The following is a 14,668-nucleotide window of genomic DNA, read 5'->3' as shown; positions in this document are numbered from 1 at the left end:
AAATCATGTAAAATAAAACATTTTGTCAATTTATTGCTTATCATTAACACACTTTACAACACTGACATTATTTTGGACATTGTTCTTGGCAGAGAATGGAATACAAAACAAAGCAACAATAGCAGCAGTCTTTAGAAATGTTGAACTGAAGATATAATAATCCTGATTTGCATTATTTAAATTAACTTGCATCAGTGTAACAATGATATTAAATTCTAAAATATTATGTGAATTGTCAAACTGTCGTTTTGTTGACAAATGTTTGCACATGATAAGGTTACAAATCAAAATACATATGTTGGATTCTGGATTTCCTAAGGCAGATGGATAGAAGGCAGAAAATAAATTATATTAAAAAAAACAACTAGGAAAACAAAAGTACAGGTAGACTGTAATGAGTTCAATGGGCCTTATGGTTCAGTTATTTACTATCTGTAGTAAAGGTAAGCTGCCAGTCCAATCATAGACACAGGTAGGAGGAAAATCGGTGTGAGCTGCAGCCCTAAGATGGCCCAAGACAACAGAGCATTAACCAGCATGGAGCAGGAAATGACAAACAATCGAGTGATTCCACTGCCGTGCTTGAGCACCACAGACATCAGGAGTCCGTTAGCTGCCTGTCCTGCTACAATGGTCCAAACCACCACAGAGTATCCCTCCAGGAAGCTCTTTTCGCCTGCTACAAATGAGAACGATGAGAGCCCGTTGATGGCCACACCAAACCCATAGAGGTAGAAATTTTGCAAGCTGAGGGGCAGCTTCTGGCTCTTCAGCACCCTCTCTGTATAAACTGCTGCCAGCCCTGAAATACAGCAGTACACCAGCATAAGGAAAAGCCCCCAAGCTGTGATATAAAGCCTGGGACCTTCCTCAGCTTCAGCCCTCTCATGGTCCCCTAGATCCAGGCTGCTGTAGCTGTGGCACACCCCTGCACCCATGAGGAGCCCCAGAGCTAACCACTGAGAAGGCCGGAGCCTCTTGCCTAAGCAGAGGGAGTACAGCAGTGCTGTGGAGGCAATTTTCAGATTAGAAAGGACTTGGTATGAGCTTGGGTCCATGTAGGCCTGCATGAGAACTACCAGGTTGTTGTTGACGGCGTAGAGTACGGCAGGGACTGCATAGGGGGCCACGCGGCCTAGAGGTGGAGGAGCATGTAAGGCAGATGTACCTCCTGTTAGAACAAGAGTCGCCACAGAAATCAAGAGTTTGGATAACTCAATCATGACAACACAGGATGAGGGGTTGAAAGGTACTTGACCATCTACCTTAGTGAGAGTGATGAGCGGTGCATGAGAGCCATAGATAAGGACCATCAGCCCAAAGAGGACACCCCACAGAATCCTTTTCTTCCATAGTCTCCTAATTCTTACTGGGGAACTGGGTCCCACATTCTGGATCACAATCATTCTTACTTAAGCAAAACAAACCCAAAAATTTGAATGCTAGTTATAGTGCAATACGTAAATAGCTGTAAATCTTAACCATTTAAATGTCTATTATAAAATATTTAGATGCACTATTCTCTGTATGTAATTTAAACAAAATAATTTGTGTGTAGGATACATTTGCATAAATTGCTGCCTGTTTTACACACAACAATTTTAAAAAGTACCATGCTTTAGATACCTGCTCCAGACAGCAAAGTTACAAATCTGATGGATCAAACACTAAAACCTTGTTGGTCATTTTGTGTTGACATCAATCAGATACAAGCGGAAATGAAACAAGGCAATATTCAACCCAAAACCAAAATGCAAAAAAAAAAAAAAAGTCTTTTAGTTTGAGTCCCCAATGAAATTCCAGTTATACTGTAACATAACATCCATAGTCCAGTTGAAACAGAAATCTGTAAGTCTGATCCGTCACAAGCCAGCAGCTGCAACAGTATTTGTTTCTCTTGTGCCCGCTTGACAAGACTAGCAGTCAGCCCAAATTATTTCTTTCCTTTTGTCAAGCTGTTCATATACTCTTTCACGGTCCTTTCAATGTTAGGCACTTGGTAGTTCTGTGCTGCGTATATGCCAGTGATGGTTCCCAGCAGCACTCCCAGGAAAGCAGAGGAGCGTAGCTTGGCCACCACATAGCCGGCCAGAAAGCCCTTCAGAAATGGAGATCCCAACACTGAGCTTCCCTACAAGAGAAAGAAAAATAACAGCAGCATTTTCAGCACAGTTGCAGCATGTCTGAATAAAATTAAACACATTTACCCCTGCTGTGGGCAGTATTTTGTTATTAGGGGCACCTTTAACAACTTACCGAAGGGATTCCTACAGAAACTTCGTTCTCTACTCGCCTCTGGATTTCCTCCAACTGATTTTTGAGCTGCGTCAGATCTTTCAGCTGTTTCAGAGGATCCTAAAACAACAGCATCACATGCATATTAAGAAACAGTGTAACGTTACAAATTCCGACGTTAATGTAACTGAGGATGGCTAAAGTTGCTGTACAACATAGCCTAAAGTTACAGTTACTGACAGAATTTCTCATGAAGAGTTTCTGTAACAAACACCTCATTTCCTCAAATTTTTATTGGTTGACGTTAGCGAATAGCAGCATAACTTAACGGCTACAGAATCGATTCAGTTAATTTAGAAGCTATCATTGGCCCCGGAAACGTAATTTTACGGCCAATTTCTACTGAGAGGAGTCGTTTTTTCCTGCTCCTCTAGCAGTGGCTATCATCTGAAGAAACACGTGAAATTAATATTGGATTATTACACATTTAAAGCCAGAGCAAAGTTACCTCACTCACCTTGTCACCCGCCATGTTTGCTCAGTAGCATAATCAGTGATCGGCTCACAAGCCTGGGACACTTACTGTTGCTTCGACTCAACTACTTTGGTCTGAGTTGTGTTTGGGACGCACCATAGAACCATTACAGTCTGTGGGACGCACGCGTTACTTTAACGTGTCAAAAACGTCTCCCGTGATTGGTCAGTAGTGGATCATTCGTGCATTTGATTGGTTCAGGACCATGGCAACAAACCGCCATGTTTTATTTTTACAAGTCGACGAGAGACGAAGCTAACATCACTTTATAGACATGTATGCATCGCCAATCCTTGATTTAATATGAAGTACAGGCGGTTTTCAGCATTATTTACCGTCGGCACAATGCCTGACTTTTTCGGCGACTACTAAAGGTTGTTTAGAGCAGTTTGTAGAGCATCGGGCCATCGTAGGTAAGGCTTCAACAAGAAGGCATTTCATTGGATAGCTCACTGTCTGTGCAGGCAGTATAAGCACACGCCAGTAAACCTACTTTTAAAGTAGGAAAAGGACCACAGCTTTTAACATGTTAACACTGTATTAGTCTCCCTAAGAGCCCTATGCATGACAAATTCCCATGATATTTGTTTTTAATAATGAAACTATAGTGCTATATTCTGTCTGTATGAAGTGCCAGCCCGTAGTCACTCTATCCTACTTTCTGTGGCTCTTATTAGACGAAGTACTCCTATTTGCATCTCATCAGCTGAGAGATAGCCACCTACTGAGCTATAATAACTTCAGAAATCCAGTGATGTAGAGGAGTGACGTTGTGCAATGTTGTGTCCGTTGAAACTTTGTATCGTCTAAGGAGTTAAAAGCATAGTGTTTTTCAAAGAAATATTTATTTAATAAACCTAAATTTGGCTCAACTGATGCGGTCTGATACAACAATAAACATCAAGGTTCAAACATAAACAACCAACTAAGCTCATACTATTTTTCAAGGTCGCCCTAGATCTTTGGAGATCATGGAGAAAGTGGAGGTGTTTGAGGTTGTTAAAGTGACTGAGGAGGTGGAGAGCTACTACAGCCAAATGGAGGCGACCACCCAAAAAAAGAGGAAGAGCAAAGCTCAAGAAGACAGTGTTGAGAAACCTAAGAGGCCTAGGTAATGTACAGTACATAGCAAAAAAAAACGTTCACACCGAGGTGTTAAAATAGCATGACACTAATTATGGCCCTATCTTGAACAGAATTTTAGCCTCTAAAATGTCTCCCCCATTGACATAGAATCTATCCATTTGTCTGTCTGGCTGTCTCTTTTAGGTCTGCCTACCTGCTATACTACTTTGATGTTCATCAGGTTATGCAACAGGAAATTCCTAATCTACCACAGTCAGAGATCAACAAGAGAATAAGTGAAAGCTGGAAAAGGCTCAGCGTTGCTGAGAAAGGCTACTATCTGGAGAAAGCCAAGTCTGAGAAGGAGGGCATAGACACAGTAAGCTGCATTCCCACAAAAAAAATATATTAAAAAACAGTGCGTCTTAGCATCCATGGAGCATTTTATTTCACCAATAAAACCTTCACATAACATCAGAATAAACTGTCCTGTTTTGAAAGTAATTTGAAGGTGTGGAAAATCTTCATTTAGATATCTTTCCATGGTCAGAATATCTGTACTGCTTCTTTGCAGTTAAATGATGTTCACTTAATTTTAGGAGAATCTGAATGCCAAGTAAAACTCAGCTGATACGCAACTGGCTTTAAACAATTTAAAGGTCATTGATCACCTAAATGAGCAAAAAGTGCAAAACGACTTGCAGAAAAGTCTATGACAAAAAGAACATACTATGATAAATGAGTCAGATGTTACATGACTATTACTGTTATACAGTAATACATTATAATGCCTGCAGGGATAGTAATGCATATTCTGTAGCGTCAGCAGTAAATTAATGATAGTGCCAACCAGACAACCCTGGGCAATCTTTTTAAAAGGTTTGTCCATGATCGAGTGCTTGATTTGGTATAGGCTGTTGAGTAAATTAGGCTCATTCTTTAGGATTACACACTGTACTCATGTAGTTAATTGGATTTATTTCATTTGTAATTAATACATTTGGCTCATGTAACTAAAGAGAAAGTCTGAATGAAGGGACTCATTAGCATCAAGTACCACAGCAGAGACGGAGCAGCTTTTTCCTGCTTTGTCTTGACATTAGCCTAATTCACTGGTGTCTGGTATAATGTCAAAGTTATACTGTGGCTAGCAATGAACAATATTTGTGATTGTGCTTTTCCCTCAGTCGTCTGAGTCGTCTCTCACACCCTCAAAAGACCTGCCAGGCTTCCGTAAAATCCTCCCCAGAGCTAGTTACTTTCTCTTGTCTAAAGGCTGCTCTTCAAATCAGCAGCTGGAAGGCTCTCAGCCAGAGATGAGTGTGGAGTCTCTGGACTCTCCAGTGGAGGGAGGTCTGCCTTCCGTCTCTCTCACCCAAGAGTCCCAGTTCACACCTCTTGGGTTGGCTGGTGAGGTGGAGCTCACTGAGCTGCCCATTGTTGTCGATGACATGGCAGAGGAAACAACTGTGGCGTCTAATCTCACGGGCCACCGAGGAATCCCTCTCTCCTCCTCCTCCTCCTCCTCCTCATCCTCTGTGTTATGCATAGCCCCGGCTTCCACAGACACCCATGTCTCACAGGGCTCTGCTGGCCTTACAGCAAATGGGGTGACGCTGAAAGGAAAGGAGACTAGAGTTACTGGTAGTGGTTATGGGGCGATGGTGCAGAAGATACAGGGGGAAACTACACAGGTGGTTACCATCATACCCACCCAAGTAAGAATCAAATGTCCTTCTACCAGTAAGCATAATAAGCTTAAGTTAAACAAATATTATTAGTAATTTTTATACTTTTATTGTTATTATATTATTATTGCTTGACCATTTTAAGCACCAAAATGTATGTAACTAATGCAGTGAAATGATTTGTCTATCACTTCAGAACCTGCTAGAGCCCAAGTCTTTGCCAGGTGTCAGCTCTGTGGGCCCAGTGATGATGGTCTCTGTAGGAGCCAGTATAGAACAAAGTGCCACTCCTTCCTATAAAATGGTAAGTACCCACATTATTCATCCACCTAATTAATGTCAATACTGAAATTGGAAAGCACAGAGTGTACACTTAGGAATATCATTATTTAGATGATTGGGGGGCGAGACATGAACTTCCTGTTTTCCTTTTTTTGTGCAGTCTGTGAAGACATACACCCGGAGAGGTCGTGGGAGGTGTCTAAATCCTGGATGTTCATTTGTGTATGTTACCCGCCACAAGCCACCAACGTGCCCTGAATGTGGGAGACACTTGGGTGGAAAATGGATACCTGCTGTAAGTGTCAAGCAGTATCTGCATGCAACCGTTTGGGATGTTAAATCTTATATGAACACCCAGGACTACAACGATTCATTCTCCAGTTATTACCTGCGGTTCAAGTCAGTTAATTTTGAATTTTGGCCGTATAAATTAGGCAAAGAAGACACAAGAGAAAGAAGCGGTGTCCAAGAAATTGCCACAGAAAGCTGAAACCAAGACAAATGCAAGCTGCCAATCCACACCTCACCCTGCTCAGGAGGGGAATGCTGATGTCTGTAAAACAAACGCCACCGGGAGCAAAAAAAAAAGCAAAGTTAAACAGTGCTCCAGAAAGCAGCGTGCTTTTCCAGCAGACAAGCCACTAGAGGGCACCAGCACCAAGGAGCAGGAACAAACAAAGTGAGCAGCACCCATGACGTTTTAATGCCAGTTATTCAAGTATGTTCTATTTGATACATGGAACCCTTAGGACCATGTGGACTGTAACAGTTGAAAACTGTAATGTACATCATTTGCAGATTGGTGCTTAAGTGCAGACGGTATATAACTTTGACTTGCTATTTGTTTGATCAATAGTTACTTATTGTGCTGAACTGTGTAAAAGTTGGATTGTTAACCTTTTGTTAACTCAAAAATATGAATGGACTAGAAGTATAATGACACAGCGGTTTTTATTGCAAGTTTTGATAATAGTGTGCATCTCACTTGATATACTTTCCCTCTGACATTAAATAGACAGGTTCAAGAAAGTCTTCAAGGTACGACAGTTCAAGTTCAAATCAGAAGCAATGCCACTGTTCATAAGAGGCCTGTGAGACCCATCCTTCCTGCCTACTATAGCACAGGTGAGATAAAACATCCAGCTACACAGGCTGTTGTCAGTGTTCAATTAAGATGTTAACACACAGTATGTTTGTGTTTCTAGGCCGGGCTTTGTACCAGATCAGAACTGTTCACCCTGACAAAGGAAAGTTTCAGAGTGCAAACAACAACAAATCATCCACTGGTACTGTGCATTATTTAAATTGTATTTGTATTATACTTAATAAATGTAATCTTTCAGTTTGTAGTTTGGATACAGTTTTATTGAATGTTCAGTCAATGCTTATTATTGGCATAACTACCTTTTATTTAAAAGAGAGGAAGGGATATGTATAAAAGCGACTGCATTTTCTGAGGTCACTGCTCTCAACTGATGTGGTCTTTGTTTAACCACAGTGCCTCGAGAGAGTTTCACAGGTCTCAAACCGAGCACTTTAAAGCAGCTTGGCCAGACGGGCCTGACAACCGCAGTCAAGCAGGTTAACATACACACACAGACACACACACACACTTAGAAACAGACACAAATACAAACAGCAAAGATGCAGATTATATCCTCACTCCTCTGCACATCTTTCCGTAGGATTCTTCTGTGCCACCAGATGGAAGCCAGCCTGTGTCTTCATTGGTTGATAGGAGAGTGAATATCCTGTCTCTCGTGCCTTTCAAACAGCACACTGTATCCAGCTTTGTCAGTATACTACTATTCTCCGCGCAATTTAGCCTTTAAAACAAAAATTAAATTACACTAAATGTTCCTTTCTACTCTTTCTAGATATCCATTTTTTTTGATTTGTGGATCATTCTTGCACTTTGTTTTAGGATTTGGGATTGTCTACAGCACGAGGAAGGGGTCGGTGTAAGAACTCTTCCTGTGACTATATGTATAAGAACAGACACAAACCTGCAGTTTGCCCTAAATGTGGCTGTGAGCTGACCCAGAAGAATGCCAAGGGAGCTAAGGTAAAGGCTTGATTCGTCAAAGTGTCGGTTGTGTTTCCAGCTGTCTCTCGTTCCCTTTGATCGCTAAATCTCAATTTTCTGTTATTTGTATTTAATGACTCACCTTCTTTTATGTAATTATTGAAGCTAAAATCTCAACTCAAAACTGGACTTCTTTTTTACTTTCTCAGTCTGGGACTCTGCTCGATCCGTATCAGGCCCTGAGTCCTGCTCAGAAGGACATCCAGCGCCAAAATACCCTGCAGTTACTACACCGTTCCCTTCAGATTCCCGAGAGCGAGACTGAGCTTCAGGAAACGTTGACCCTCATCCAGGAGCTCAATAGTCTCCAGATCGTCTTGGTTCAACCAAGTGGCCAGGAGCACGAGGACGGCGTAGAGGCTGAGACGCTGGTTGAGTCTGGGTGGCCTCAGTTCTATGAATCAGCAGCTACTCACTGTGGTCTGTGTAACTACCCTCTCTTCAAAGGAAGTCAGAGGTAAGAACATGTGTTTCTGTATCCTAACTAATCTGCTTCTTGTTTTAGTACGACAAAAGCGACATGTCGTGTTGATGTCCTGTTTCCTAATGTATCTTCTCACGTGTGTGTGCTTGTACATCCTAGTACCATTGCAGGACAAGAGGACTGCTGGTTGCTTACTGAGACACTGATCCAGACAGCAACTCTTCAGCTCAAGGTGTGTCTCAATGTTCAGTGTCTGGCTCTGCACAGCTTCACAGACCTGCATCCAGGTAAACGGCACCACTGACAAAAACATTGTTCAGATCAAATTATGGATGTACTTCTAGGAATCATGGGTATCACTTCTGTTTCATATTGTTTTTTTTAAATACACTGATTGCTTCAAGGTGGAAGCTTTTGCATTTAATCAGGGTGATTGTATGAGAGACACAATTTACAAGCAGTATTTTGCTAATCGGCCAAAAGGAGGAACCGCAACTATTAATTATGTTTGCGTACCATATGCTAATATTCCAGTAAATGGTACTGGATTATACATTATTATACTGGTTATACATTTTCAACTCCTTTGCCCAGACTCATTTAATGGAACATGTTTTCAAAATGTTTTGTTCTTGTGAGAGTGTTGATGTGAGGAATATAAGACAAATTATTGTAATTTTAGGATTTAAGATGCCAAATTTATTCTGATATTTAGCTGCTTAATCTGGCAAATAGACATTTTAGACCCAGAATTACAGCACATTATCAAAATGAATGCAAAAACTGCATTTATTATCATCATTTTTTTAAACTCTAGTGTTTTAACAGAAATGTTATGTGGCTAGACAGCAATGATTTCATTGTATTCATGGTAACAGTAATGCTTGTTCACAGTTTATCAAGTGTGTGTAAACTATTCTTTTTGTGACAGGTTTGTTCAACATAGGGAACAGACTGCTTGTTAGTATCGACCTATTCCTGAAGATCAGGTCCAGTATCAAACTGGGCCAACCCCCCTATCAGGTAGCCAGGACCATACTAGACCACACGCCCAATCACCCTGGTAAGCACTGGATTTAACTCTACATACATGAATTCTGCAACTGTGTTCAATTTTTGTCTTGCATTTTTAACTTTTGCAATCTTGTATCTTCTGCCTTTTACAGTAAGTTTTCTATGATTTTCATTATGTCTTCTTGTTTTGCATCAGTGCATGGTTTGAGTCCAGAGGAGTTGTCTCGAATTCAAGAGCTTCTCCTGAATGGCTACTGGGCATTTGAGTGTCTGACAGTGCGCGATTACAACGACATGATCTGCGGCATTTGTGGTGTTGCTCCCAAACTGGAGATTGCACAGCGATACACAAGCAACGTCCTGGAGCTAAAGAATGTGGAGGTGAGAGATTAATGCAAGAAAACGTGTCAACAAATTAAAGCCTAAGTTAGAGTCATGACAACATACTGAGAGCTGTTTAGCAATGACGGTGTCACACAGTAGGTCTTCCACATAAAACCTAAAGAAAAAAATCTTGTAAAGATGTTTGGTGTGTGTGCCTACATGCTGCATAATGTAGTGTCCTCTCCGCATGCTTACACACATTTGATACTGTCCACAGTTTACCTGGCCTAAGTGTTCAGTCTCAGATGAGGTGAACGTGGATGACTTCTGGCTGACCATGGAGAGTGAGGCTATTGAGCAAGCGACTTTCCCCACTGACATCCCTATCACATGGGTGGATGCTTCTATCATCGCTCCCTTCATTCCCCCATTGATGAGGAGTCCCACTGTCATCAACACAGAGAAGGACAAGATCCTGTCACACACGCAGCAGCCCTCAGGTACCTGATTGTTTTAAATAGCTGCAGAATTTTATCATTTTACATGCGTTAATCCTGTGATTGTGAAGTCTTCAGTTATTACTATAAATCATTTTTTTTGCCTGAAATAAGGGAAAGAAGTGTTTAGTTTAGTAGTTTGGAAGTGCTATAGAGCTCTGGGTGCCCACAGACAGCTACAGTAATGTGTTCCTCGCAACGTATCACAATCAGCAACCTCAGCTAGGTCTAGAGCAACATGAGGTTCCTGAGATTTTCCTGTTAGGGACCCTTCAATCAAAGTTACCCATTCCTCTTTAGGCCAATCGCGGCATTGCGATTTTTGCAACCATCTCAAAAAATAGCTCAACTTTCTCAGGGTGAAACCTTGGCACCAGAGGCAGTTCATTATGTATATAAAGAATTCTCGTTGTTCCTTCTGCCTATTATCTAATATTATCTTATCTTATTAACTTTTTCCTGTCAGTCATGTTCTTTCTGTTGACGCTCACACGCTTGTTCACAATCTCTCTGCTTATGCTCCGGCGCTCTTATAAAGTAAGAGCTAACCAAAACACTCAATCACTTTCCCCAGTTCCTGTCTATCAAGCTTAACTACCCATGCACGGGTTACTTCCGTTTTAAGAAACTTCTTTGGCTCAAATCCTCCCATGTTCAACTGTCAGCGCTTGAATCACCAACGGTGGGGATACAGCAATGTGTAGAGAGGCTGTGTGAACAAATGTTACCCAAATGGCAACAACGATATTGATTTGCTGAAAAGCACAAGCAACCATCCAAAACTTTCAATACCACACATGGACATTCATATCCCGGACAATAGCTCCCGATTGTTACAAGGCTAAGCTAACCTGCGCTCGTAGAACAAAGGAAAAAAACACTACTAAAGGCTGACCTAGCATATAACATTACTTATGTTGTCTACTCTCCCTGTGTGTTGCATTTAATGTGAGAATGAGACCTGAGCTTGCCAGGATGCATGTATATCTTTCCTACCTCTAAAGGGGTTGTGCTGTGTTGACTGACTCACCCAGCCACTATTTCCGTTGGCGGTCGAAAGATTGGTGTCCATGCCATTGGGAGCGACCTCTGCTTTGACCACGCAAGCCTGCTCTCCATGTTGTAGTTCAGGTTTATAAAGGTGTATTAACAAAAAGTCGTGTTGTGGGGGAAACAAAACAGTCTTTCAAAGAGCGTCTTTCTTTCAGTGTGTGGTTTGCAGCTCCTGTGTGTCTTGCCGCTTGAAGCCTTCAGCTTCTCCTTTTTTCTTCCCGAATGAGTCTTCCACACACCTGCAATGCCTGCATTAATCCGATCAACAGGCACCACACCCCTTCATGTGACATGTCAGTACTGACCCCATCAAAAGACTAACCATACCCACTGTCATAAAAGACCTAGACTGATATCATTACATCAAGATGATGCAAATGTCATGCAAGGGTTCCAGTTTCAATTTAGTCTCAAGTTAGTGTTAGGTGTTAAGTTATTCCCCCTTGCACGACAGATTTATATACTCATTTCTACGAGTAATCATTTTTATACAAAACTAGTATTAAATCTATTTTGGTCACAGTGGCTTAAGGAGACCACATTGTGTTTTCATCATCTGTTTTAGGAGATCCATCCGTTTTGGTGCGTCTCATTCATGATGGTCAGCTGAGACTCGACAAGATTGAAGATCACAGTGAGGTTGAGCTGAGAACTATACTGGACCGCTGTGGGGCGAGCATCCCCCCAGGCTCCACTAAGGTGTGTGTGTGTGTGTGTGTGTGTGTGTGTGTGTGTGTGTGTGTGTGTGTGTGTGAAACAAATGTGCTTATTATGCTCACATGTTTTTGCTGTTGTATAGTAATTACTGGAAGTTAACAGTCATTACTATAGTTTGGACAATTAAACTAATCATGGGATAAATTCTTGGCCTAAAAAACAGGAAATCCTCCTTCCCTCCCCCAAACTCTGGGGCTAGTAAAACTTTGTTTCTTGCTCAAGGGTATGTCAGCAAGTTGATTTGCTTGCTGTAATTTGTTTGGGAGTTTGCTTGAATAAAAGCATCCTTTCTGTCTCCCTCTGTGTTAGAATGAGCTGCTGGCCTCCCTGATCTCCTTGTACACACTTGTTCATGGTGGCCTCTCCACGGCTCCACAGCCCCCTCCACACGTCACCGCTGGCAAGCTGTCCACGGTCTGCCCCCACAAGGTAAAAACGGCAGCCCTGTCATTCTCTTCAAAAATCAGTCTAATATGAAAAACGGATAAATGTTACATAAGCACAGTGAAAATTGAAACTCAGATGTTCCCTGTGTATTTGTTAAGACTTTTGAAAGGGTTTTTTGTGTTAATCATCCATTTCTCTCCTATACCGTACCTGTGTCCAGGTTGTGTGCGGCTCTAAGTACTTGGTGAGAGGAGAGACGGCTCGAGACCATGTAGACCTGCTACTTTCCTCCCGCTACTGGCCCCCAGTCTATGTTAGTGACTGCGCCCGTAAAGTGGCGCTCTGTGCAGATATGCAGTACCCAGAACAGGCAACCCAGATGTGGGGAAGGAACCAAGGTTGCTTCTCTGACCCTTTTGAAAAGCCAGAGGTAAGTGATCAAATGATCTATTAGGGGAACTCCCATGTGCTGGTTGAAATTTAAAATGAATACATTTTTTTACTCTACAAATGACGGTTATATTCACATATTTGAGTGAAGAGTGATTTCACAGTGTAACATTTGGAATGTTCTGTATTTCTTTAAAAAAATGGTAGAAACATCAGAGCTCATTAGACCTGTCAATTCAGCTGGAAAAGCAAGTTTTAATATCTGAATTTTAGTGCTTGGCTTTAGCTTTTTGTATGCAGAATACAAATTTACAGATTAATCCGATATAAAGAAAACTAGATGTCGCATACATACTGTATACATATGTGTTTCTTTTATAAAGGTTCAAAATGTGTTGCTGTCTAAGACAACCTCTCCTGTTTGTTCTTTAGTTTGTGTCATGTGCTGAGCTACAAGACCAGCCGTACAGCCCTGACCTGTCACTGGTAGCAGAGAACCAGCAGGTCCACCCCATCACCAAATCACCTTGTTGCTGGCTGGTTCATCCTCCCGAAGTAGCCCAGGATCCCCCTGCTCTTCCTCCAGAGCACCACTCAATGGCCCTCTGCAGAGATCTGGAGCCCTACGTCAGCCTCATGGCTGAGCTAGAGAAAGAGCAGGAAGGGGAGGAGGACAAGCGGGCAGAACATAAAGAGCAAACAGACAAAGCAGAGAACAACTCCGCAGAGAACTCAGAGGACTGTTACTCGGTAAGCCGTGCACGCCGGCAACCTGTGGTTTTCAACAACACAGCTTATTACTACCTTTACAACCGTCTGGTAGATTTCTTCACGAGCAGAGACATTGTTTGCCAGCAGATCAACCAAGTGGTGAATGCCTGCCAACCTGGGGAGGTAGTGATCAGGGATGCTTTGTACCGACTGGGTGTGGCGCAGATCAACACAGAGAAAGAGGAAGATGAAGGAAGTGGGGCGGAGGGACAGACACAAGAGGGAGGGACAGAGACCTATGAGGTTGTGCTTACTGAATAGAAATTGTCACGATGGACATTAAACATGTGGGCAGAGGGATGGACTGAATGTAGAGATGGCTTCATGCATATAAACAGAAATGCATATGATCTGAGGGACAGTCATGAGGAGAGACGCAAGTGCTACCAGAAGGATCTGATAATTTGGACGCGGTTCTATCCTCAATTCATTGTTGCAGACAAGAGTACTTTACTCTTAGACTAGCCTGTACATCAGATCATTTAGTCAGCTGTGCATTGTTTTACTGACATGAGGAAATAAGCTGAATAATGATAAAGTGGGTTACATTTTTGCTGAGTATTGAGCTCATTGTAGGTAGTGAGAAAAGTAATCAGTAGTGATAAAGCTATAGTGCATAACTTTTTGACGTCATTTACATTCACGGCATTGGCAAATGAGTTGCTACAAAGCTAATTAAAATTATTAATCAGCTCCACAAAACTCTCTCTGTATTTCTCAGGATGTTCAGAAGATTGTGACTTTCCCGCGCAGAAACTGGAGTAAAGAAAATTATTTCTTCTGAAAAGTCCATCATGTTCTTTTAAAGATTATTTTTTGGGGGGCATTTTTAGGCCTTTATTTCCACAGGACAGATGAAGACATGAAAGGAGAGAGAGAGAAAAGGAATGACATGCAGCAAAGGGCTGCAGGTCAGAGTCAAACCCTCGGCCTCTGCGTCCAGGAGGAAACCTCTATATATGTGTGCCTGCTCTACAAACTGAGCTAATCCGGCCACGAGTCCATCAGTTTTTTAAATCTGTGTCTTCCATGGCTACTAGCAACTGCGTGGAAGAGGCGGGTGCACAATCACAGAAGGCTTTTATCATGTGGACACGCCAACAGTTTTGTCGTCATTACTTAGAATTCCTCATGGGGGGCAACAGAAACTACGCACTATAGCTTTGAATAAACTTTATAACTGTGAATATACTAAAAATG

At 41.9% G+C, this 14,668-nt stretch overlaps 4 protein-coding genes across 8 annotated transcripts in view; 1 reads left to right on the top strand and 3 right to left on the bottom strand.

The window, feature by feature from the left end:
* Positions 1-9: 9 nt before the first annotated feature.
* On the bottom strand, positions 10-1,470 carry LOC116696893 (probable UDP-sugar transporter protein SLC35A4). Its single transcript, XM_032528137.1, has one exon. It carries the CDS (start codon positions 1,404-1,406, stop codon positions 429-431), a length of 978 nt encoding a protein of 325 aa, XP_032384028.1. The 5' UTR covers positions 1,407-1,470; the 3' UTR covers positions 10-428.
* Positions 1,471-1,874: 404 nt separating this feature from the next.
* Positions 1,875-2,883, bottom strand: LOC116696896 (SLC35A4 upstream open reading frame protein). Of its 2 annotated transcripts, none has more exons than XM_032528143.1 (3): positions 2,753-2,883; positions 2,257-2,355; positions 1,875-2,131 (listed from the first exon to the last, which is right to left on the bottom strand). In XM_032528143.1, exons 1-3 carry the CDS (start codon positions 2,765-2,767, stop codon positions 1,934-1,936), a joined length of 312 nt encoding a protein of 103 aa, XP_032384034.1. In that variant the 5' UTR covers positions 2,768-2,883; the 3' UTR covers positions 1,875-1,933. The 2 variants fall into 2 exon arrangements, with proteins under 2 accessions (XP_032384034.1, XP_032384033.1); XM_032528142.1 differs by having other exon boundaries at positions 2,744-2,782.
* Positions 2,884-2,913: 30 nt separating this feature from the next.
* hmgxb3 (HMG box domain containing 3) lies at positions 2,914-14,498 on the top strand. 4 transcript variants are annotated; one of them, XM_032528113.1, is made up of 21 exons: positions 2,914-3,183; positions 3,729-3,881; positions 4,040-4,214; positions 5,023-5,553; positions 5,720-5,827; positions 5,966-6,100; positions 6,240-6,484; positions 6,821-6,930; positions 7,011-7,091; positions 7,304-7,386; positions 7,491-7,598; positions 7,730-7,870; positions 8,041-8,348; positions 8,475-8,602; positions 9,247-9,378; positions 9,526-9,710; positions 9,931-10,153; positions 11,769-11,902; positions 12,230-12,349; positions 12,528-12,737; positions 13,130-14,498. In XM_032528113.1, exons 2-21 carry the CDS (start codon positions 3,742-3,744, stop codon positions 13,727-13,729), a joined length of 3,897 nt encoding a protein of 1,298 aa, XP_032384004.1. In that variant the 5' UTR covers positions 2,914-3,183; positions 3,729-3,741; the 3' UTR covers positions 13,730-14,498. The 4 variants fall into 4 exon arrangements, with proteins under 4 accessions (XP_032384004.1, XP_032384003.1, XP_032384006.1 ...); XM_032528112.1 differs by having other exon boundaries at positions 2,915-3,183; positions 3,719-3,881; XM_032528115.1 differs by having other exon boundaries at positions 2,915-3,183; positions 3,719-3,881; positions 5,032-5,553; positions 13,130-14,497.
* The window catches only part of pdgfrb (platelet-derived growth factor receptor, beta polypeptide), a 41,342-nt gene continuing 41,165 nt past the window's right edge, over positions 14,492-14,668 (bottom strand). The window contains exon 24 of the transcript XR_004333852.1: positions 14,492-14,504. The gene's annotated coding sequence lies outside the window, so the exon portion shown is untranslated. The remainder of the gene's footprint in view (positions 14,505-14,668) is intronic.

The sequence above is a fragment of the Etheostoma spectabile genome, chromosome 10 (genome assembly GCF_008692095.1).
Source record: "Etheostoma spectabile isolate EspeVRDwgs_2016 chromosome 10, UIUC_Espe_1.0, whole genome shotgun sequence".
Lineage (NCBI taxonomy): Eukaryota > Metazoa > Chordata > Actinopteri > Perciformes > Percidae > Etheostoma > Etheostoma spectabile.
This window is presented reverse-complemented; position numbering and strand designations above follow the sequence as displayed.

Bases quoted from the DNA above. Each gene is read 5' to 3' on its own strand.
- LOC116696893 (XM_032528137.1), bottom strand. From the start codon at position 1,406: ATGATTGTGATCCAGAATGTGGGACCCAGTTCCCCAGTAAGAATTAGG.
- hmgxb3 (XM_032528113.1), top strand. From the start codon at position 3,742: ATGGAGAAAGTGGAGGTGTTTGAGGTTGTTAAAGTGACTGAGGAGGTG. The intron at 9,379-9,525 runs GTAAGCACTGGA...GTTTTGCATCAG, and splicing joins CCACACGCCCAATCACCCTG to TGCATGGTTTGAGTCCAGAG. The intron at 12,738-13,129 runs GTAAGTGATCAA...TTTGTTCTTTAG, and splicing joins ACCCTTTTGAAAAGCCAGAG to TTTGTGTCATGTGCTGAGCT.
- LOC116696896 (XM_032528142.1), bottom strand. From the start codon at position 2,767: ATGGCGGGTGACAAGGTGAGTGAG. The intron at 2,356-2,743 runs GTAACTTTGCTC...CTGTTGTTTTAG, and splicing joins CGGGTGACAAGGTGAGTGAG to GATCCTCTGAAACAGCTGAA. The intron at 2,132-2,256 runs GTAAGTTGTTAA...TTTCTCTTGTAG, and splicing joins TTTCTGTAGGAATCCCTTCG to GGAAGCTCAGTGTTGGGATC.